The sequence below is a fragment of the Emys orbicularis genome, chromosome 1, assembly GCF_028017835.1.
Source record: "Emys orbicularis isolate rEmyOrb1 chromosome 1, rEmyOrb1.hap1, whole genome shotgun sequence".
NCBI classification, from domain to species: domain Eukaryota; kingdom Metazoa; phylum Chordata; order Testudines; family Emydidae; genus Emys; species Emys orbicularis.
Window position 1 is genome coordinate 316,236,120 of NC_088683.1, and position 24,067 is coordinate 316,260,186.

The 24,067-nt window shown below is 40.0% G+C and overlaps 1 protein-coding gene across 6 annotated transcripts in view; it reads left to right on the forward strand.

Moving 5' to 3' along the window:
• TRPC4 (transient receptor potential cation channel subfamily C member 4) overlaps positions 1 to 24,067 on the forward strand; it is a 131,590-nt gene that overhangs the window by 67,481 nt on the left and 40,042 nt on the right. For all 6 annotated transcript variants that reach the window (XM_065404373.1, XM_065404366.1, XM_065404381.1 and 3 more), the window contains one exon: positions 8,701 to 9,037. In XM_065404373.1, the coding sequence (XP_065260445.1) occupies positions 8,701 to 9,037 (337 nt within the window). The remainder of the gene's footprint in view (positions 1 to 8,700; positions 9,038 to 24,067) is intronic.

Below are 24,067 nucleotides of genomic sequence, written 5' to 3' on the forward strand. Positions count from 1 at the left end.
TTCTCAATTGCCCTACACCAATGTACACAAGTGATTGCAAAGTGAATCTAAAATGGTACTAAATCCCAATGCTTGCATTTTACACCCACTTGGCAATTGTGTAAATGTTTACACAAGGTACAGGGAAATGGAGAATCTTACCCATGGTATTTTAAAGGAATTCAGAATGCACATGTCATGATAATCACTTATTTTCCAATCCGTTCTCTTCTCCATTGCAACTACCAAATTTTAGAGAATGTTATTAGAGGCTGGTCTTACATGTCACATCACAAAGAAGGCAAAAGGGAAACCACCCTCCATCAATACCGATCCCTTTTAGGCACTCTATCATGACCCTTTTTTTTAATGTATGTAACCCGTGTAACTCTTATTGATGTCAGAGTGAAGACATTATATGGGCTCTTGCATTCATTAGACTAGATAGTAAAGTGTTACAATGCAATATCTTAAACTCTTCGGGGCAAAGACTTCTTTGTACTATATGTCTGTTGAGCTCCTAGTAGAACGGGACTCTGACTGGAGCCTCTAGGCATTACAGTACTGGAAATAGATCATTTGTTTAAAAAAAATCTTTAGTTTATAATGCATTTCTGAAGTCCTTTGTGTATTTCCTGGATTGCAGGTCATTATCCTCATCATGATGATCCCGGGTATATTAATAGAGAGAGTGCAAGAATTTAAAAGGCTTCAGTCTCAGTCCTAAAACCACTTATTCACATGCTTACCTGTAAGGATGTGAATTGATCCTAAATATGTGTGTAAGTATTTGCAGGATCAATCTTTAACTGGCATCTTTCTGTTGCTTTCTCTTTATCTGATGTTATCCATAGTATCTGAGAAAAGCGTTTGTTGTCAATAGGAAATATATTAACATCAATCTTAATGCGGCAAAACTACTGATCAGAATAAGTCAACAACAACATGAAACTTGAGAACATGAGAAGGGCCTGTCTACCAGGGATGTAAGGGTGCAGCAATTTTGGTGTGAAATTACAGCGCACTAGCTTGCTGTTCAGTAACGTCCTATGTGGACCCTGCTACCACACACTTAAAAGAAACAGGCCTGTAGATAAGATCTGCGAGAAGGAATTCAGAATCATTTGTAGCAAGGTAGAATCACATGAATAGACTAAAGCAGAACAGCCAGGGGTATCTTTGCTGGAAAACATCCTTCATGCTTCCAAATTGCTGGAAGGTACTAGGAACACATTGTACATGAAAATGAGAAACACAGTGACTGCTAATAAAACGGATCAAGAAATATCATGTCAAAGAACACATAATATAACACCACTGGTGCAAAAGAGGTTATTGATACCTTAGAATGTAAACTTTCCAGTTAAGAAAGGAGAAACAGACTTCAAGGACAATATTCTGGATAAGCAGTGCAAACATAATAAACCAGTGAGACAAAGAATCTGCTTTTTTACAGTCATAAAACATTAAGATAGAAAAATGTAAAAACAATTATTTTATAATTAAGGCTACAATTCAGCAAGGTACTTAAGCATCAGCTTAACTTTAAGCATGTGAATAGGCCTAATGACTTCAATGGAGCAAGTAATGTGCTTAAAGTTAGACATATGCTTAAGTACCTTGCTGAATCAGTACCTAATTTAACTGCAGTGTAGAATCTACTGAATATTATACTGAAATGGAATAGTCTTATAGTAGGGATTTGCAACAGTTACTGACCCATCAATCTATGTGTGTGTGTGTGTGTGTGTCTGTCTGTCTGTCTGTCTTAAACGGGATCAAACCCACAAACCATATGATTGCCTCAGTCCAAGACCTTAGGTTCAAAGTTTCCTAGTTGTGACATGATATGACAGAAGACAAACACTGTAAGAAGATATGACATGAATCTTCTAACAGAAGGGGCAGAGATCTGCGAGTAACTGCTTCAACAGCTTCCGTGTTCTCTCTTCACTCACCATTTCCCAGCATTAACATTAACAGCAATTCTGTGACTCACGAATGCACAGACATCAGGCTACAGACACCAGTTTCATAGACATTTTGCACAGATTGCTTTTATGCTATTCCAACCAAAGGCTGAGCAATCCATTCTTTGAATTGTGAGTTAGTATCCTCCTGATAAGCCACTTATGGATATTCCAAACTGTACATTGGAATACTGGAAAGCAAAGAAATCATACTGGGCTGATCTTGTAAGCTTCACTTTGGGAATCATAAATTGCCCCCTCCTCCCCCCAGCAATGGCAAATCTTGAAGAGCATGCATGAAGGACTTTTAGCATAACAGGATTTATTATAGAAGATCTGCTATCCAAATTACTACCAGATCATGGAGAACATCTGGCATTGCTGAAAATGAAACTTGCTAAATTTATGAACAGTCAATGTTGTAGTCCTGGTGGAGACACTGAGGCTAATGAACTATATGAAGATTAAAATATATTAACCAATGCTATCAGTGACTCTAGGTCAGATTTTTAAAGGTATCTGACAGAGTTGCTAAAAAAAAATTCTATGGAAGTTTTCCATCATAAGATGCAATTTCATCAAAATTGAAGAATTTAGTAGGAATATATTCATAGATTCTAAGGCCAGAAGGGACAATTGTGATTATCTTGTCTAACCTCCTGTATTACACAGTCCATAGAACTCCCCCAAAATAATTCCTAGAGCGTATCTTTTAGAAAAACATCTAGTCTTGATTTAAAGATGGTCAATGATGGAGAATCCACCGCAACCCTTGGTAAATTGTTCCAATGGTTAATTACTCTCACTGTTGAAAATGTATGCCTTATTTGAGGCTGAATTTGGCTAGCTTCACCTTCCGGCCATTAGATCATGTTATACCTTTCCCTGCTAAATCGAAGAGCTCATTATTAAATATTTGTTCCCCGTGTAGGTACTTATAGATTTTAATCAAGTCACCCCTTAATCTTGTCTTTGTTAAGATAAATAGATTGACCCTCATTGAATGTATCACTGTTAGGCCTATTTTCTAATCCTGTAATCATTTTCATGGCTCTTCTCTGGGCCCCTTCCAATTTATGAACAACCTTCTTGAATTGTGGCACCAGAACTGGCACAGTATTCTCACAGTGGTTGCACCAGTGCCAAATACAGAGGGAAAATAACTTCTTTACTTCTACTTGAGATTCCCCTGTTTATGCATCCAAGTATCACATTAGCTCTTTTGGCCACTGTGTCAAACTGGGAGCTCATGTTCAGCTTATTATTCACCAAAACCCCAAAATCTTTTTCTAAGTCACTGTTTCCCAGGATAAACTCCCCCATAGTGTAACTTCTATAACATTCTTTGATCCCAGATGTATACATTTACATTTAACCTTATTAAAATGCACACTGTTTGCTTGCACCCAGTTTATCAAGCAATCCAGATCACTCTGAATCAGTGACCTGTTATGCAGGAAGTCAGAACAGATGATCAGATTGGCCTTAGAATCTATGAATAAACCAGTCCCCTATTCACTGAACCATACTGCTTAATATTATTTCTTATTAAGCTTGTGTAATGCATTTATATATCTCTAGTGAAAATCATACACAATGCTTGCTTGTACCATCCACCCACAAAAATGAGTCAAGTGATTTACTCTTGTTCAAATGATACAGGAAATTTGTAATTCACTTGTACAATACTTTTAGAAATAAAGTCAACAAGTGTAAATTTGAAAATGTGTCTGGAGCAGATGTAGAGTTATTTTCAGGAGGTCTAAACAAAACACTTGGGGAAGGCCTGGATTAGATATATGGCTGATAGAACTGGGTAGTCAAAAGAAACGGTTGCAATGAAAGGAGATTTATTGCTACTTGAGGAAATTGTTCACTAGCTATGCCAATGCTGTTATCATATAAAACCATGAAATTGGAGGTCTGGATCTTTTGTAGATTAATAAATCATCTGCATCTGGACATGCTGCTTCATGGATTCTGTTTTATATCTCTGCCTGTGTTCTGCACCACAAGAGCCACTTCACTATGTCTGCAGCTCATATAGGACTCACATGGCATGTTTAGACATGTTTTGAAACATGCACACAGTTATTCTTGTTTCATGTTTTTTACATCCGCTCGCTTGTTTAAAGTACATTAGATTAATGTCTCATTGGTATTTGTATATGGAGTTACTTGGTATTTGGCATTTAGTGGAAGAGGACTTCTAGGTCATTGTTTTCAGTTTTCAGTTGCTCATAAACTAAACAGATAAGGGAAAGATAAATGGGAGATGCATGCACGTCTTTCATTTAAAATTTGTGTTTAATTACATGTCAGAGGTTCTTGATGTTAATTGGTTCCTGGAGAAGTGGACTTGATTTCGTTCAAAGTATGCAAGATACTTTAATTACAACTTCAGCCTCAGTGAAAATGACTCAGTGAACAAATCCAAACCTGCCCTGTAAAGAGGGTTTCAGAGAATATGAACATGAACCCTCTCAAAACCATTTTCCCAGTTGTATTGAAACACGCTGCTGAGTTGGAGGGATGTCAAGGGACCCTGCTAATGGATCTCAACTTTCATTTAAAAATAATATTCTAGCCTTTTTCATTTTGAAGGTGGCCTTGAAAACAAACCTATTTATCAGCCAATGTAAACTCATCACTAGGATTGACAGAAACAAGCATCAGGGCTACACTTCTGCAACAGGAAGCTGGTTGGGAGTAGAAACCAAACTCAAATTTTGAATGGGTGTATTCCAAAGAATCATCTTCCTTACCCTTCCAAAAATCCTTAGTTTAGCATGGAAGACAGGAAATGTGATGCAGGATCAGACCAGCTATCCATCTGTACTGTATCCTTTCCTTGACAGTAGTCAGGACCAGATGCTTTTGGGGAATGGGCAAGAAATCACATAGTGAACAGACAGCTAGAGGTTAGCCATTTTGTTCACATATATGAAGAATTTGTAGTTTGGAAGGCCACAATTTTCCTTTATCTAGATCATGTAATAGCCATATGATCAGGGAGGAACAAAATCATATTTGGGTATTGGGGCACAACGTTGTTTTACAGGCCAGCTCCAATTGGTTAACAAGCCTTGTTGTTACATTAACATTTTAATTTCATTTCACATTAATATTTTAGCCCTTTTTGAGACGAGAGTTGAGCACCTGCTGCTCACTCCTACAGCTACCATGCCCCAGGTGCACTTGGTATTGGCAAAGCACGGATGCAAGTGAATCTCCCCTTTAATGTCTACCTTGCAAGCTGTACAGCACCATTTTTGCCAGGTTCTCTCTCCAGAACTGCATAAGGAGGAAGGGAGGCAGGACATGCAGCAGCAGCGCTGAATGTGATTCCTACAGTCGCTGCAGTGCACTTGTCTCCCACCTCTGCCTGCCTGCCCGACTCCAGCTCACACTTTGAAGAAACAGGAGCCCTCCTTCCAGGGCCGGCTCCAGGGTTTTGGCCGCCCCAAGCAGCCAAAATAAAAAAAAGCCGCAATCGCGATCTGCGGCGGCAATTCAGCGGGAGGTCCTTCGCTCCGAGCGGGAGTGAGGGACCGTCCGCCGAATTGCCGCCGAATAGCTGGACGTGCTGCCCCTCTCCGGAGCAGCCGCCCCAAGCACCTGCTTGCCAGGCTGTGCCTGGAGCCGGCCCTGCCTCCTGCCTCCTTCCCCGAGACTCCTCACTACTACCTGTTAGCATATAGGCTTGTTTGTCAGCCTGAGATAGAATTTTGGGTTTGACATTTTGATAGTCCTATCTTATATTAATATGTGTGAAGAACAATGAACAAGGAGACTGTGTGTTTCATTTCCCACAACCAGATGGGACTTTTAGTACAATGGGAAAAGATAAGGGATACAGTTAAAGTGTTACAGGTTACCATGGGAGTATAATATACAAGCATTCACTAGAAGTCTGCCTAGCTCTTCTCTCAAGCTAAGGTCAAGCAACCAGTTAGGGGGGGCAAGGAGTTTGGAGGGTGGGGAGGCATAAGAAACACTAAAAGCCGAAGTAAAGCCTGGCCTTGGTCAGAACACAACCTCACTCCTTACCCCTCTCATGGGATACAAAAGAGGAGGGATGAAGACCCCAACTCATGACCCTCCAAAATGGAACATGATCATAAATTGTAAGGGTTGGGACTAGGGTTGTGCACTGAGGGTATATTTGGGCCTGCTAAGGAGGGGGAAAGGGGAAATGGGAAAGGGAACTAGGGAATGGGGACACAGGCAAGGCTCTGCGGCGTCAGAGCTGGGAACAGAACACTGGGAAACAGACTCTGCCGGTGTATAGAGCTATGGATATGCTTGCTTGGAACTAACCCCAATAAACATAGAATTGCCTGCACTTACGACTTCTAGTCTTCTGCTTTCTGTCTGCGTGAAAAGAACCAGGGGAGGGGGTGAAGGGAAAGCCCTCTAACACTTCCACCCAGGATAAATTTACTTCTCCTTAACCACCCCTGACAAGCCAAGGGACACCTGCTTCCACCCCAAATCTCAGATTAGCCAGGGAAAAGTTGTTCCTTTTCCTGACTCCCCATATCAAGCAGGTGAGGCCTGGAAAGAGGGAAGGAGTGTGGAACTGATGAATTTTTAGGAAAAGAGATTGATATAGAATTGACAGATATTGTGGTGAGGGGAAAAGAGCATGGAGCTGTCAAACTTTGGGGTGGAAGAGAAAAAAATATTAAATTCAGAGAATGTCACACGTTGCCAAGTGAGGTGAAAAATTTTTGAGGGACACCTTGTTAAAACATTGGCAGCACATCACATTGAAACAAGCTGCTTTAATTGCATATGGTATTATTCCATGCAGCTCTAACTTGAGATAAACATCTGAAACCTTTAGGACTTAATATTTTTCCTAATGAAAGAAACAGAGAACACTGTTTGATTTTTCTTTTTGTTCCTTTCATGTTTCTTACAGTATAACTTATTTTCTTTTTTTCCCTTTTCTTTTTTCCTTTTTCCCCATTCAAAAATAACAAATTAATAGTCAGGGGATCAGCCTCAGAGCTAGTGCATGGTAAGCCAGTATATCTTTATTGAAAACACTGACATTCTACCAGCATGCAGCAGGTTTGAATTTGGTCCAGGGAGCTGGTTCCCTTTAATTTTACTAACAAGATCCAGACGTATACAGAAAGATGCACTTTGAATTTTAATTGAGTGCCAGATTCTGCCAAACCTACAATGAGTAATACTTTCCCCTGCCAGTAGTTCCAATGATTTCAGGGACTATTTAAAAAGTAATATATTACTTACCATGAGTAAGAATTGCAGAATCTGGCCCTCTGTAATTATAAGATTTTATCAAAAAGCATGACATATAAAACTTATAATTACTCTACATGCATATGATTGGAATTCAAAGCCATCTAAAATTGTTCAGTAGTGATGCTTTAAAAAAACAAATTCCTTGAACCAAACAGAAACTAAATGAAAAATTGTTAATGCATGGCTATATTAAGTTTTTAATTTTGATTGACTGAGTATGTGTGTGTTTGATGCAAAAAGGAGCATGTTTCTTATTTAACCTTTACTCTGTTTGATGGAAGTGTTAATCCTATTATATGTCTACTTATGTCAGTTCTATTACTTCTATGTCTCCCTGTATCAAATTTAGCATATGAACTATATGATAAAGGAAATCATATGAAGAAAAGTCTGAAATACACCAGAATCTTCTTTGAAAAAGGATATTAAGTGCATATATTTATATGAAAAATGACATTTGTAGAAAATACTTTTAGTTACTTTTAAGAAACAGATCACAATGTAAAAATAAAAACAGGAGCTAGGTAGTATACAATACATTGTAAAATAATAAAATAACACTGTAAAAATATTGTAAAGGATGAAAATGAATATGAAAAAGGTTTACTAAGAAAGGCAGGGAGTATTAGGGATGGCAAGTTCTTTACTTCAGTTATGCAAGAAGCAAACAGTATATCTACATAAGCTTTGCTCAGTATTCCGATAGAACTAAATTAGAGAATTTTCAGGTAACATGATGAGGAAAAGCTTTTTTTTATTATTGCATTCAATTTTACTTTTTGAAGATGCTAAATTATAGTCCTGCAACAACAATAATTCTTTGTATTTCCATAGTGACTTTTATCTGATGATCTTCAAGTTCTATTCAAGAGCTGAGTGAATAGTGGAAACTTTTTTTGTGAATATGTATTTGAATTGAAAACAAATGTTGAAACATCCATGTCACAACCCTTTTGTGTCTGATTTCCATTAACACTTGAGCAGTTGAGATTTACTAGCATAAATACTTTTAAAAAGTGAATTTTAAGGGCTTCTGTGTATGCTGTACACAGCATGAGCTGTACCACTTCTGGGGGAGTAACATGAGGGAGTATCCTTTGGTAGGCACCATCTCTCCCAAAAGCCCCTGGCTTCATGGAGGCACACACACCCAACACCTTTAGGGTGAGGTAGAGATGCCTGGAGTGCCACAATGGGGCTGAGCCAAGTCCCCCCCTGTTGTCTCCACCCACCCTCTTTCCAGTTACTGGCTTACTGGAGGAAGGAGGGGCTTATCAGTCCTTGTTCACATGGGCTGCTATTATGAGTAGTACTTGCATAGGTTGTGTAAATAGCATGGTGGTTTCTCAAAAGCTTTCCTCTGTGTGCCCACCCAAAAGCCAATAAAAATATGGCCCTAAAGTAGGCCTGTGGAGAAAATGAATGGGTAACAATCACATGGAATTGACTTTGTCCTTTCTTTCTTTCCCTTTAGTTTGTTGCCCAGCCCAACTGTCAGCAGCTGCTTGCATCCCGCTGGTACGATGAGTTCCCAGGCTGGAGGAGGCGGCACTGGGCAGTGAAGATGTTGACATGTGCCGTGATTGGACTCCTTTTCCCTGTCTTCTCTGTGTGCTACCTGATCGCTCCCAAAAGCCCATTAGGGCTGTTCATCAAAAAGCCATTTATCAAATTTATCTGTCATACTGCATCCTACTTGACTTTTCTGTTTCTGTTGCTCCTTGCCTCTCAGCACATCGACAGGTCGGACTTGAACATGCAGGGGCCACCTCCAACCGTTGTCGAGTGGATGATATTACCGTGGGTCCTGGGTAAATGTATTACTAAAGAAAATATAGTGGAAAATGTTAAATTCAGACATATTTTGTGAAGATTATTGAAGGAGGAATACACAGTGGAATATTCCATCACAGAATAGACCAGTAGGCCATCTAATCTAGTATTTGGGGACTGTAGCAGATAATTCAGAGGAAAGTTAAAAATCAAAGCCAGCCTGCTCCTGGCCAATTATAATTCTATACCATGGTAGGGGCAAGGGGGTAAGATTCAAGGGATTTTCTTTCTGACCTCAGCTGATGATTAATGTATGCCCCGTAGCATGAGAATTGATAACTTTGTGATTTCTATCCACTGTAGTGCAGATTTATATAAATTACCAATTTGAAATTTACTAGATGCTTCACTTTAAAAAAAATCTATTTACTTCTCTTATCTTTCAATTTAGAGTCCCTATCTAAAGAAAAGATATACTGGCACTAGAAAAGGTTCAGAAAGGGCAACTAAAATGATTAGGGGTTTGGAACGGGTCCCATATGAGGAGAGATTAAAGAGGCTAGGACTCTTCTCCTTGGAAAAGGGGAGACTCAGGGGGGATATGATAGAGGTATATAAAATCATGAGTGATGTGGAGAAAGTGGATAAGGAAAAGTTATTTACTTATTCCCATAATACAAGAACTAGGGGTCACCAAATGAAATTAATAGGCAGCAGGTTTAAAACAAATACAAGGAAGTTCTTCTTCACGCAGTGCACAGTCAACTTGTGGAACTCCTTACCTGAGGAGGTTGTGAAGGCTAGGACTATAACAGCATTTAAAAGAGAACTGGATAAATTCATGGTGGTTAAGTCCATTAATGGCTATTAGCCAGGATGGGTAAGGAATGGTGTCCCTAGCCTCTGTTTGTCAGAGGATGGAGATGGATGGCAGGAGAGAGATCACTTGATCATTGCCTGTTGGTCCACTCCCTCGGGGGCACCTGGCATTGGCCACTGTCGGTAGACAGGATACTGGGCTAGATGGACCTTTGGTCTGACCCAGTAGGGCCGTTCTTATGTTCTTATGTTTAACATTTTATTTAATACTTGATAAATACTAGATAAGGTCATGGAGGATAGGTCCATCAATGGCTATTAGCCAGGATGGGCAGGAATGGTGTCCCTAGCCTCTGTTTGCCAGAAGCTGGGAATGAGCAACAGGGGATGGATCACTTCACGATTACCTGTTCTGTTCATTCCCTCTGGGGCACCTGGCACTGGCCACTGTCAGAAGACAGGATACTGGGCTAGATGGACCTTTGATCTGACCCAGTAGGGCCATTCTTATGTTCTTGTTTTTAGCTGTAAGGATGTTCTGTGACAGAGAACAAGACAGTTTGTAGTACTTGCAGAACTTATAGTCTCAGAGTGTGTTGTTACTAATTTTAAACATTTCCAAAGGTCACAGCCATATTTCACAAATAATGAAGGTGCACAAATTACAATTAGTGCTGGTCAGAATTTTCCAATAAGCTTTTAAATCCAAAACAGACTTTTTTCAAACATGTTTTTTTTCTGTGAAAAATTGACTAGGGCTAGTTAACAAATTTCAGTCAAAACATTTTGCCATCAGAAAATGGGGTGTTGTTAAAGTCAAAAGTTTCCAGGGTAGGGGACAGGGGGGCAGGAATGATTTCTGCTGAATTTTCTGTCAGGAAAATCAAAAGTAAATGTTTTTGCCTGGGTTCACCTAAAACAAAATATTTTGTTTGGGTCACCGGATTGTTAACCTCTGTGTCTGCCTGAGTGGGTGCAGTGCCTCATGGGAGCTGTAGTTCCAGTTCCCTCATGTCCCCATTCTCGCCTTTAGCCCCTCCTCACTAGCCACACTACATCTGCCAGGATGTACTGTAGTCTCTGCTTTATTTTGGTTCAATTTAAAATGATTCCTAAACAAATCAGGCTAATCTACAATAAGCCTGGTTTAAACCAATATAGGAGAGTCCACACAGAGGTTCACACAGGTTCATTACATTGGTTTAAAATCGCAACTTTAGTTAAACTGGTGCTACTGTCCAGTGTCAATAAGGCTACACACAGATCCTTCCTCACAGTAGGCCCCTGACTTTCTTTCCATCCTCACAGTCCTCTATGAAGCTATTGCACTGAACACCTCCACAACCCTTCCTAGACTCCCTGACCTGTTAGCTTCAAAGGAAAATGGTTATGCATTTTATATTTTTGGCCCAAATTGAGAGGGCTCCAGATATTGTTGATCATGACATTTAGGATATGTCTACATGGCCCTGCAGTTCGGCCTATGTGGGTGTGAATTTCAGCATGTGCTGGTGTGCTGCGCTGTAACTCCCCCGTGTGGAAACTGTGGGTGCAACCTAGATACCTTTTAGTTTGCACCTGCAGCATCCACATGGGATAGTTACTGTGCAGCATGATAGAGCGCGCTGCAATGCACATCCACAAGGTTCGAACTGTGGACCCATGTAGACAAGTCCTCAGAATGCAGCTAGATAGTGCCTGACCACTCATGGAAGGGAATGAGAAGGGACTGTTCCTTCTGTCTCCGACACTCCCCAGCAGCAGGGATGCATGTCCAAAGGAAGAGTGCAACATGCACAGACTCCTGCATGCTGATATGCTCTGAGAGGGATTGTGCTTTGTGAGGTATGTTGCCTTCTGGAGTTTGCCCTGGGGACGGGGTCACACAGCTTCCCTCAGTTCCCAGCACTGGGCCGCACCTCAGTGCCACAGCTGAGCTCCAAGATTTATTGTCCTTTGTTTGATAAATCTTGTTTTTAATCTAAAAAGACGCCAAAATATAGCTATTGTTTTTGCCAATAAATTAATCAGTCTGTCGGGCTGGTTAGAGTTACAAATCATATTGACGAGCCAAGCTAATGTCAGGATTTGGGATTCGTTTTTTTTTTAAATCTTTTCTAATTAGTTATTACAGTTTTTGTACAGTTTTTGTATTAACATGAAACAAACAAACAGAACCCAGTGGACCAAGTACCAATCCTGTTGCACTGGCACATTCCTTCCTTTCAGATAGAGACTCCTATCTTGAGCAGGGAGCCTTCCTCAGCTACCCTGCAGCTGCTCAGCTCCGGCCTAGCAATGCCAGTCTGCAGTTTTCCAGTATCACAATGCCAGGAGGGCACAGTACCCCCTCTCCCCAATGTCCCTGGATTGGGGGATAATCATCATCATCATCAATACTTAGCTGTTATATAGCTCTAAAATGCTTTAAAATGGATAGTATCATTATCCCAGTTTGATATATGGGTAGGTAAATTATACATTTCTGCTTACTGGATGCAGATACATTTTGAAGCATATACTGAACTTATGTAGCTCTAGGGTAAAAGTCCTATTTTAAAACTGACAACGTAACTAACTAATCCCCTTTCCCAAAGCAAAGGTTATCCTGGAGCAGCTACAACAGATCTCAAGGCTATTAACTTTTTTAAACAATAGACTCATGTTTCTTTCTCCTTGTTAGGGCAGTTCTGAATGTAATTTACATTTTAATGTTACCTCTCTTACTGTGAGTACAGACAAATGGGAGCTATACATATTTCTGACTTATCCTCAGTATGGATCTCATAATATATATGGCTCCATGATGTAATACTTAGGAAGCATTAAAATTGTCAATAATTATCTAAACTCTATAAAGATCAAACATTAATTACCATTTTCCTACTAGTATGTAAGAGTCAATGTGTATAATTAACACATGTTAAGAGTCCTTAGAATAGGAAACTCAGTGGAAGAACCTGTATCAGGCTACTTACTCAAAGAAACAGTTAATTTTATAAGAAAAAAAGATCATTTAAGAAAGTTTCTTCATTCATTTTTTTTGTTTTAGACAATTTACTTGATTACACACGTTATATTACAATACCTGGTGATTATCTCTGCAGTAATAAAAGTCAGTATAACTAGGACTAAGGGAATAAAACTAAAAAAGAAGAACATTTAGGCTTAATATCTGGATAAACTTCCTGACAGTGAGATCTATTCGTTTGTGGAACGGCCTCCCAATTGAAGTGGTGGAATTTCTATCTAAACAAGACTAAATGTAAAATAGGGAGAAATCCTTCACTGCCAGGGAAACTGTATTATTTTTAAGGCTATGTTTTAGTCATGGGCATTTTTAGTAAAAGTCATGGATAGGTCATGGGTAGGAAATAAAAATTCACAGCCCATGACCTGTCCGTGACTTGTACTATATACATGACTAATCTTGGGAGTACTGCAGGTGCTTGGGGGGGTGCAGGCGCTGAGGGGGCAGCCCGGTGGGCAGCACGGGTGCTCGAGTCCGGGGGCACTGCGGGTGCTCTGCTGGGAGCAGCCCAGAACCCCCTCTGGTGCTGGGGTTGGCGGGGCTGGCAGGCTCCCTATCCAGCTTCTCAGAAGTAGTGACATCTCCCTCCCTAAGCTCCTAACTCCACGAGTTCCCATTGGCTGGGAACCGTGGGAGCTAGGAGCTGAGGGAAGGACATGTTGCCACTTCCGGGGAGACCACCCTCAGGAAAGCGCCGGCCAGAGCCCTCATCCTCTCCGCACCTGAACCCCCAGCCCTGAGCCCCCCACCTAAACTCCTGCTGCTGCTGGGGGTGGGGGGTGTCCCGAGACTGCCCCAGCAGCGGCCGGTGTGACTGGCCCAGTCACGGAGATCACAGTAAGTCACGGAATCCATGACTTCCATGACCTCCGTGACAAACTTGCAGCCTTAATTATTAGTAGTTATTAATTGGCATCCTGAAGGTTGCTAGTTGTTTTCACAGGAAAAATAAAAATACATCATCCCTGCCCTGAAGACCTTACCACCATTGAGGCAATGAGCAAGAGTAAGTTGGAATGAGCAAGAGCAATAAACAATAGAAGTGAGGGAGTGAGACAGACCAATCTTTTTCATCACTAGATTTGTAGATTCCAAGGCCACAAGGGACATTGTGATCATCTAGTCTGACCTCCTTGTATAACACAGGCCAGAGAACTTTCCCAAAAAATTATCCATGCCATCACTAGATTCTGTGTGATTGTCCTAATTGCCCCTCTGCACTATGCCAGCAATGTAAAGGGGGTGAAACCAGGCAGAAACAACTCTCTCCCAAAATGTCTCTGGTGTAAGGGGCTTCCCTAACCAGCATACAGCTGCCAAACCAGCACTACAGGAGCCCAAATCACAGCCCCTGATGTAGAGGACAAGTCAGAGGAGAGATGATACATGACTGGATCACTGCTGCAGTCACTATTCTCAGCTGACAGACAACCCATAGGGGGCAATTGCAGTCAATGTTTTGAGTTTAGAGCAGCCCTGAGGCTGCTCTAATTTATGTCAGACCTCCAGATAACTCAAGAATAGGGTGACAACAAAGTTGGCTTAAGCCATCTTTGTCTTTCCCGCTCCAGTCTTGCCCTTAGCACAGGAATGGAGGAATAGACAATCAGGACATTCACTTCTATGAATTCTATAGTCAATAGCTGTGTTCTAATAAACTCATTGGTGTTTTCCCCAGTCTGTTCTGTGGGGATGTAGCAAATGGCAATGGGATCTTGATATCATAGTAGTATTAGGTTGGCGTGCATATACTGTTCTTCAGGTGGCTGTCTTTTTTCTGGACCATTCTGCAAGTGACTTAGAGGACATAACAACAAGAGAGAAAGTTTCTCTGACAAAAAAACATCACTGCATTGATAGGGTTCACTTACTGTAGTTGTGCTAGATTGCTGGGGGAAAGAGTGAACAAGAGTGTCAGAAAAAGAAAGAGATAAAATATTTTCCTCATAGAAGATGAGGAACTTCTATGAGAGGAAAATTCTTAAGAAGAATAATTTGGGTTCTTATAACTTTATTAGTAGTAGTAGTATACAGATTGTAGAATTTTCCAGGTTGGGTCCATCTCACGTTCTTGAAAGGGCATGGAAAATTCCTATTTTTCTGTTGTTAATTTTCATGTTTCCATAACACTTTTAATATTTCAGCGTGGATTTGTTTGGATAAATTGAGGGTATATTTCTATGGTCTTCTCTAGAATATTCAGCTTAATAAGGCTCTGGATAGTATTGAATGTAAAAATAACAGGGATTTAGTGGCTTTTTTTTAACAATTTGGTTCCATGCCTTGTTCTTTCTGTCAGATTGTTTGATACAAGTTATTAGAGAGTGAGAACCTATAGGAAAGGAGGAGGCTTGTAAATTGTGCAAAATACACAACTTCATGGCTGAAGAAATTCTAGGTGGGATGAGTGCGATAGTATAGTCTTGTTGAGCATTGAGAGCAAAGTGTATCTGAATCAAGAGGTGGTGCGAGCCCACCGGGGGCCCCTAAGCCAGAGTATCTTTGGGCCCCCTCTTACTGACCCCTTAAAAATAATAATTGCATTATTTCTACAAATCAAAAAATATACCAACACAATATATAATAATACACTTGTTAAGTCCATGTTAAATAAGATGAATGGTATTTTGGTAATGGTAAATACTAAACTGGGGCACCCTTGAGCTGTTTGGGGCAATTGCTTAGTCTGCTTATATCTAGCGACACTACAAATGGATATGCAAAAGTTCAGTATGAACTGTTGATAGATGTGACATTAACAGGGGAATCATTACCAGCAACAGGTCAGGAAAGAAGCATAAAATATTGATCAGCAGGTACTGGAAATTGGGTTGTTAGAGGGAGCAGAGATAAAGGGTGATGTGGCCACCCAGATGAAATAACACACACCCAGATGGAGACAAAGGAAGCATGGTGAAGGAAAATGAACACTTACATTGTGGAACAGATCTCTGTCCAAGAAGATTCAATGAATACATATGATATCTGTGAGCTAAGAGAGTAAGTTAAGCATAAATTATGTGACCTTCGGAACCACTGTAACCCAGGGCTCAAAAATGAGAGGGAACGAAATCCTGCTTTTTCAAATAATGTTATTCGTTTCCTTTGTTCTGCATATTAAGGTTGCCCAAACACTTTCCATTATAAGACCCTGCTTTCAGTTGCTTATACGTTTGCCAAACTATAACTGTTTGGGCTACAATTTTCTTTGCAGGGTGTGAGCTAAAATGGTCGAGCCATTTCCAAGAATAGAGGGTAGGGAAAAAAAAGTTTTGCCCATGTTAAAAACTTGGGCGTTTTATGTCCCCCCATATTTTGCAGTAGCAAATGGATGATGCTAACTGAATGAGCAGGTATTCAATATTTTTTTATCTCTTTATTGTTCAGTGCTTGACCCTAGGCCTTTTTTACTGCACACCATTCAAGCCCTGCTCTGAAGGAAGAATTATTAATTTCCTCATGGGCTTTTCTATGATGTGCATAACTATAGTATCTGATATATAATGTAATGTATGAATAGAAAGCTCAGAAAATAAAGGTAGTTCCTTTAATTAACAATGACCTTCTGAGCCTTGAGTTTTACATAGCCTTTTATCAGTTATGACTGACTTCCATCCCAATGGCAATGGCTTAGAATTACAAACACTCTATTTTTACAAGATAATATAAAAGGTTATAGCATCCAGGCGAGCATTTATCCCAGTCTGCTGTTTTATTGTAGCCAGAACACTTTATTGATAGAGTCAGTATTTGGCAAGACAGTACATAATACCTGGAGCTTGGTCATATTTTTAAGCAAGCAAGCGCCATCATTGGTGTTATTCCAAAACTGAAATCCTTTTATCTGTTAAAGTAACAAAATGTGCAGCTTGGAGGACTATTCAAATGATTTGTTCTAGTACACATAAAACTACTACTGAAAAGGTTAATATAGTTCATAATGGTGACTCATTCTGTCACTACTATAGAACTATGGATTCAAGCAAAAAAGATTTTGAAAAAATATAGGACAATTTAAAATTCAAATATGACTATGTATTCAGTTTAACAATGAGATTAAGTACCTACTGATTTTCAGAAGTGCCACAGTGACTTGGGAGCACAAGTTTCATTGAAAATAAACAGGGTTTGTGCTCCTAAATCACTTGGGCCCCACTCCTCAAAGGTATTTAGGCACCTAACTCCCATTGATCCTTTGAGTATCTGAGCCTTAGGCTCTTTTGAAAATCCCACTCTTAATTGATAAATATTCTAGATTAATATCTCCATTAAATTGTTATACCGGCACTGAAGCACGGCAATTACTAATTAGAGTAACAAGAAGTGTACAAATTAATTAGTATAGGATTGTAGCAATGAACTGTTGGGCTAGATGTTAACATGTATAAAATTAAGGATCTTTTAGGTAATATAGATATAAGCCCAAGTTTACCCTTTTTATCCCCTGTAGAATCTTGTGAAAGCAAGAAAATAATTCGTACGTTAAATAAACATAATAACTGTCGGCATATTAAAGCCATAAGCAATGCCAATGAAACCTTAAAAGATTATAAAACAAATTCCGCAAGATTTATACATCACATTGAGAGCAGGACATATTTTATTTTCATTGCTATATACAGACTCCTGTGCAGAATATATCTGAGAGCATGGAAGCATATCCAAATATCCTATTTGTTGAGTATGAGTCAACAGCAGCACTGTGCAAAAATATTGAGTTTGCTTCACTATATTTTTTGCAATAATTCCAGTATTTCTCTATTTGTGACACTGAAGACATTGTTATATGTAAAAAATATTTTCCAATTCTACCTTCATAAAATTAAGAGTCTTCATTAACTTGTTCCTGCCACAAATTAACCATTTCCAAAGAAAAAAACAGTATTTTTAAAATTAAAATCGAGCCTGCATCTGAATTTCTGAAGTCAAATCAAAACAATTTCTACTACTTTTTGCTGTTTTTCCCTCCTAGAGTGAGACTTTTGAATACAACACAATTCAATCTATATAGTGGGGAAATATGTTTTCATGTCTGTTTCGGTTCCACTTGGATACAATTAAATAGATAGATGGATGGATGATTTAAATAGTAGCTAGATGTTGTCATGAATTTTAGTTATATTCAGCAACCAGTTAATTCACAGCTTGATCCTGTGAGGTGCTGAGGACCCTGACTGCCATTGAAGCCAGTGGGAATTAAGGGTGTGCAGTACTTTGCAGGATTCAGCCTTCATTGCCTTTTGCCTGTAATAGGTCCATAATCTCCCAAAGTCTAATTAGGTACCTAAATATAAATGAAGGGTCTGAATTTTAAGGAAGGTTTGGAAATGTTGGCAAATAATAACCATTCATTCACCCTGGCATAAGTGTACAGGAAGAACTTATTTACACAGCTCATTACCAACAAGAGGCTGGCACAGCTAGCACCTGCAGACGTCTTCTCCTCCCTGGATTGTAAACTACTCAACCACTTAAAATGAGATTTAGACAGAAAATCAAAAGAAAGCAGCTGAGGATGTCAAAGAATGAAAAGGAATAAAGCAATTACTGTCTGTTCAATAGGTCTACTCAATTAGAGTCCTCAGGGTAGTTTAATAAAAGACTCTGTAGCCTCCATGGCACAAGTTGTTTTCTTTATTAACCTGCAGAAACTTACTCAGATACTGTTTTGTTTTGTTTTTTTGGTTATTACTGGTGTCTCATATATCCTGCAGAGTCTAAATAAGTTAATAACCACCAAATGCACTGCACACGGAGGGCCTTTGCAAGAGGCTGACCAAAGAATACTTTCAAAAACATCCAGGACCAGTTTTTTAAAAGTCTCCAGGTATCTGAAAATGCAGATGGATTTCTAGTGGGATTCTCAAAAGTGCCAAGGCACCTAATTAATTGGTACTTTTGAGAATCCCACTAGAAATCTATCTGTATCTTCAGGCATCTAAATATCTTTAAAAACTGGCCCCTAGTGACTTAGGAGTCTATGTCAAAATAAACATAAAAATTGATGCCTTTTATATATCCAAGACCATGAAAACTACATTTAACCCACAGAGGCACCTCCTAATTCACAGGATCCCAAGATGGGTAAACCTGAAAAGGTTTGGCTGTTCATTTCAGACAAACCCAAAGGTTCCTAAAACATTTAGCCATACCAGATTGAGCTGAAATTTCACAAGATATTCAGTGTTACTGCTTCCGGTCTGTCAGAAAAACTGTGAAACCATCATCTCATGTATTATTTCTTTGCCAGAGCCTTGAACTGCAGTGGCATGACAAAATGAGAGGAAAAAAATGGAACATAATTAAAGTAAGATAGATGTACTAAGTTACATCTCATTACAGCTACCACTATAGTTATCAACAACAATGCATATGTGTTTGATAGTAACATTTGGGCAAAGGACTTTCAATGTATTTTTAATGTAACTACTATATAGATACACAGTTTTGGAAAGTGCCAGAGTACAGAAAATGGCAGGATTCGTATTCTTATTTTATTTATGTAATTATTTAAGAGACGATCCCTTGTAACGGGCACAAGTGTGCCCCTCTATCTTCTGCCACTTCTGCACCCACAAATCAGCCATAGACCTCTGCTTTGGTGCAATCACCCATGCTCTTTATTTACAGTACAAGTTCCCACCATTTGTAGCTACAGACAGTGTCAGGCAAACAGCCTCAGGGACTTCTAGCTTCTGCAGCCAGCAGGGGAGAGCAGCCTCTAACTCCCTGACTCCTCCCTTTCCTCTCCCCTGGCTTCCTTCCTGACAGCCTCTATGTAGCCCCTGGATAACGAGGCTGGCAGCTGTTCCCCGTTTGCCACTTAGGCCTAGGCTTACTCAGCCAGCTCCAGTTCCCCTTTCCTGATTGGAGCTGGTGTGACCGAGGTCTGGCTCAGGGTTTTCTAGCCAGCACCCTGTCACACACCTCCCCCCTTATGAACCACCAGGTTTGTCCTTCCTCAGCCTCTCCACCCCTGTCCGGTGGGGTTCATCCGGGGAAGCCTCTCCCCCTCTTTCGGGCAATCACCGGCATCATCTCCTGGAGGCTCCTTCATCCCCCACCCGCAAAAAAGTAGATTGGTCTGGGGGTGGATGTCCCCATAGCTCTGCCACCACCCACAGGTCCTCACACCAATCGCACCCCAGCAGGCGTCCCTTCTCCTTTATCCCCCTTTCTTCCGGTAGGGAGTCGAGGCCAATCCTGACCTCCTGCTGGAAACCCCAGGCCTCGGGTTCCCCCAAACCACCAAGCAGGGTCCCCATTTCTTCTCCTGGGAGCTGTGTTGTGGGGAGCTCCAGTTGTCCCTCTCCTCCCTCTAAGGGGCTTGGGCTGGCCTTCTCCCCACACCTCCTTCCTTCTGTCTACCCTATCCGGGCTCTGATGTCTAGGGTTCTCATGTTCATTACCCCGAGGACCTGGCTCCTCTTCCTCCCCGAGGCTTTTCAGTCTAGGGGTCCCCATCCCCTTCTTCTGGGAACCTTTCCTTCTCCCTCCAGGGGGAGGGCCCCAGTCTGTACCTAACACAATGGGGTACGGTAAACGCTCCTCTACCCCGACCAACTACTGAAGGCAGTAGTTGAACTTGGCATGTCAGAGATTCACTGTTGCAAATCTTGCATCTTACTTCTCATCAGCTGATGTTGTGCAAAGCAATATAGCAACAGAGTGGCTGGCCAATTGTGGTAAAGGTGAGAACCAGCATCTGAATGGGATCCACAGATATTTTTTTAAAACCAGAAGTACTTTTATTAGTTCAAAATATTGTTTCTCTTGCTTTTTTCCACCAGTCCTGACATTACATTACAATGAGGCATTAGCCATGACTTTGAGAATCTTGGAATATACTTATAAACAACAGAAGGCAGTTTTCCAAATGTTTGTGTTGTGGAGACAGGATAATATTTTCATCTCTCCACAGACACTTGAGAATCAGTTTTATTTTATAATCATTCTGGATTTGCTTTCTAGAAGGGGATTTAACCAAGATGTATCTGATTATTTTTGTCAATTTATATATCATCACTTTGTAATTGATTAATTGTTTTAATGGGAAATGGGGGGAAAGTGTGGTTTAAAAGTAAAATTTATGGTGAATGATTTAGGAGATTCATTGATAATGGGATTAATCATCAGTGACCAAAATTTTTTATAATCTGACAGGTGTTTGGGAGTTTATGTGAAAGGAGATTTTGGTCTCAACTCAAATCTTAGTGGATGGATATCTTCATCACCCAAAACATTGCAACATTTGATACCTTAATTAATTGGCCCTCTCACCAGAGACTGAACTACCCTTTCCCCAGTAGAGTCACATCGGGGAGGCAGTGCAAGGAAACCTGTATTGCTAATGCCTGTGCTGTTTGTATTTGGTAGATAAAAACTGATACCAGTATTTTTTTAATTTTATTTTAAAAACAAGTATCAAAATAACTAAATGTCCTCTCTTAAAATTAAGTTGAATCTAGTTTTTTAAAGAGCTATTTGATTTTTTTTTTAAAATAGTTGTTCAGTGGAAAAATGGCCTTTCAAAGATGAAAACTTTCTTAGGAAGTTTTATTTTCCTTTGAATATTTTTTTTCAGTTTTTCAATGAAAGCTAAACATATTTTGATTTTCTGGAAACTGAATTGTTTTAAGTGTTTCAGTAAACATTTTGGGGCTTTTTTGGTGAAATTTTTCAGTTTCAGACAACAAAATCCCCAATTTTTCTAAACCTGAATTTTTTACAAAAATCTGATTTTCCCCACCAAAACAACAAAATAGTGTTTTTTGGGGGGAAAAAATAACAATTTTCAGTTTTTAAATTTCTTTTTTTTTGGTCAAAAAACTTTTTAAATTTTTTTCCAATATTGACCAGCTCTGGTTTTATACATTATAATTCTCAAGTTGGATTCAAGACAAAGTCCCATTCACCAGTTTTCTGTTATAGTGGTAAGCAGCCTAGCTTTGGGTCTCCACTATATCTGCTGTCTTCTATTGAATTGCATACAGCTTGTAGTGTTCCTTTCCTGGCTTGCAATCCACTTAGACAAATGTTTCATCTAATGCATGTTCATCATTTCAGCATATATTTGCAGTGCCCAACCTCTTTCAGCTTTCTATCTTTATGCTCCAGCATCAGATTATAAAGATGGCAGACAAGAGTTTAAAAGCCAAGCTCTTTATAGGCCCTCTTGAAAGCATTTCTGCCCTAAGAATGCTGTTATGAGTCCTGCATTTCACAATTAAAGAGACTATTTGCAATTTCATGATCATTTTCTGAAACCTAGGCAGTGCTTAGAACAATGGTTTCTGTAATATGGCTGCTTTCTGCTCATAAACTCATAAAACTGAAGAAAATGCTAGCTATTTTTAATTTTTTTTATGAACAGTCTGGACATAGTTCTGTTGTAGTTTAGATAATGCTTTGAAAGCATTTGTCATTAAGTTATTGTCTGCCAGAAAAACAGCCCCCAGCCTTTGTGAGGTTGCGTCAACTCAGATCTTAGGCTGTTTGTAATGTCAAATTATTTCAGCAACGATGCTTCCATGACCACTTTATTTTAGTTCCCGTAAACTTTTGTCTTACTAATCATCCCAGTGCCATTCTGCATTGTCCTCAAGCAGTATACTAAGTGGAATACTTAACTGAGATGAATTGGAGAAGAATTTATTTAGGTTGATATACCCATGAATCTCTAAGGCCTCCTTGTGCTGGGGTCTTTCCATTTACACAATTGTCCCTATCCTTAAATCTGGTTAAATTTCCCAACGGCAAGCCAAATTCAGGGATTCTTGGTGAGGTTAGCACCTCTCCCACTCAGTCCTTTGAAGAGAGGATGACTGAATGGGAGAGTGATGCTTCCTAGAGTTATCTTGGTTGTAAGGCATCTCACTATCACCTGCCTTTAGCATGAGGAAGTCTTGTTTATTTAACAAAGAAATTTTATTTAACAAAGAATAGAGATTCAAGAAGAAGCAAGTAGAATTAATGGAACCAAATGGTTACATATAAAATTATACGCATTCTAGAGCCTAGACTTATCTAACAAGATATTTTCAGGTCCTGTAGGGTTTAGCTCACTGCAGAGTCTTTCTCATAGTATTTTACAGTCTGTCTGTCTGTGACCCTTGGTATGTAAGACATGCACGCTGGCAGCTTGTCTCCTAGGTGAAGAATATGGGTACAGCCCCATTCCCCTAGATATATTCCAACAATCCATTGTCTTTACTCATAAACAGGAGGCCCCTTCGACTTCCCACTGGCTGTTTTTTCCTGTAGGCTTCTTGTATGTTCTTCAAGAACCTGGCTCAGTGTGTAAATAGCCTTCCATTGTGAAGCATACAAACTCAATTTACATATAACCAGACAGAGCGAGAAATGTCTGTTACCTCCTGTCGGAAAGGAACGTGCTTGTCACCTCCTGGTGACCTGCTTTACACACAGACCTTAAGAACATAATTTCCAGCATAGATACAAAACTCTTTAAATATTATCCTTATCTACATTTTGCAACGGTTATGAGGAGTGGCTCTCAAGAGAGACTTCACTATAATGTAGATAATAGACCCTGGGGATCCCTGTAAACTCCTGTGCACCCCTTATGCCCTCTGCCAGTTGGCATGAAGAGGTCCCTGGTCACACTCCGATCTCCCCCACTCCAAAGTGACTGACATTCAGTAGCACAGCTAGAATGGGTTGGGTATCTCTTTAAAAGGGATGCTCCTTCCCTTATATGAGTGGACAGCGTCTCTGCACTATGATGTAACAAGAAGAGGAGTACTTGTGGCACCTTAGAGACTAACAAATTTATTTATTAGTCTCTAAGGTGCCACAAGTACTCCTGTGCTTTTTGCGGATACAGACTAACACGGCTGCTACTCTGAAACCTATGATGTAACAGTAACCAGGGCAGTCTATGTACAGCGAGTCCTGCCATGTGACAACATTCTAACCTTTCGTAACATGTGATTGTGGTACGGGAAGAAAGCTTAGTTTCTTACCACCACTGTGTGTATCAGGCCCTTTATTTTCTGATGTCAGGAAAAACATAACAAAACTATCTTTGGCACCAATGAAGGCAAAAGAGGCAATGCCTCCTTGGAGTTGAATCTGACGTCTCCTTCGTGTAGCCACCTTTGGTGAAAATATTGATTATGACTGAAAGGCAATTCCTAATTATAGAGTTTATTGATACAAGGCTCATTAGGCCTCTGCCTAATGTTGCTGAAAGAGA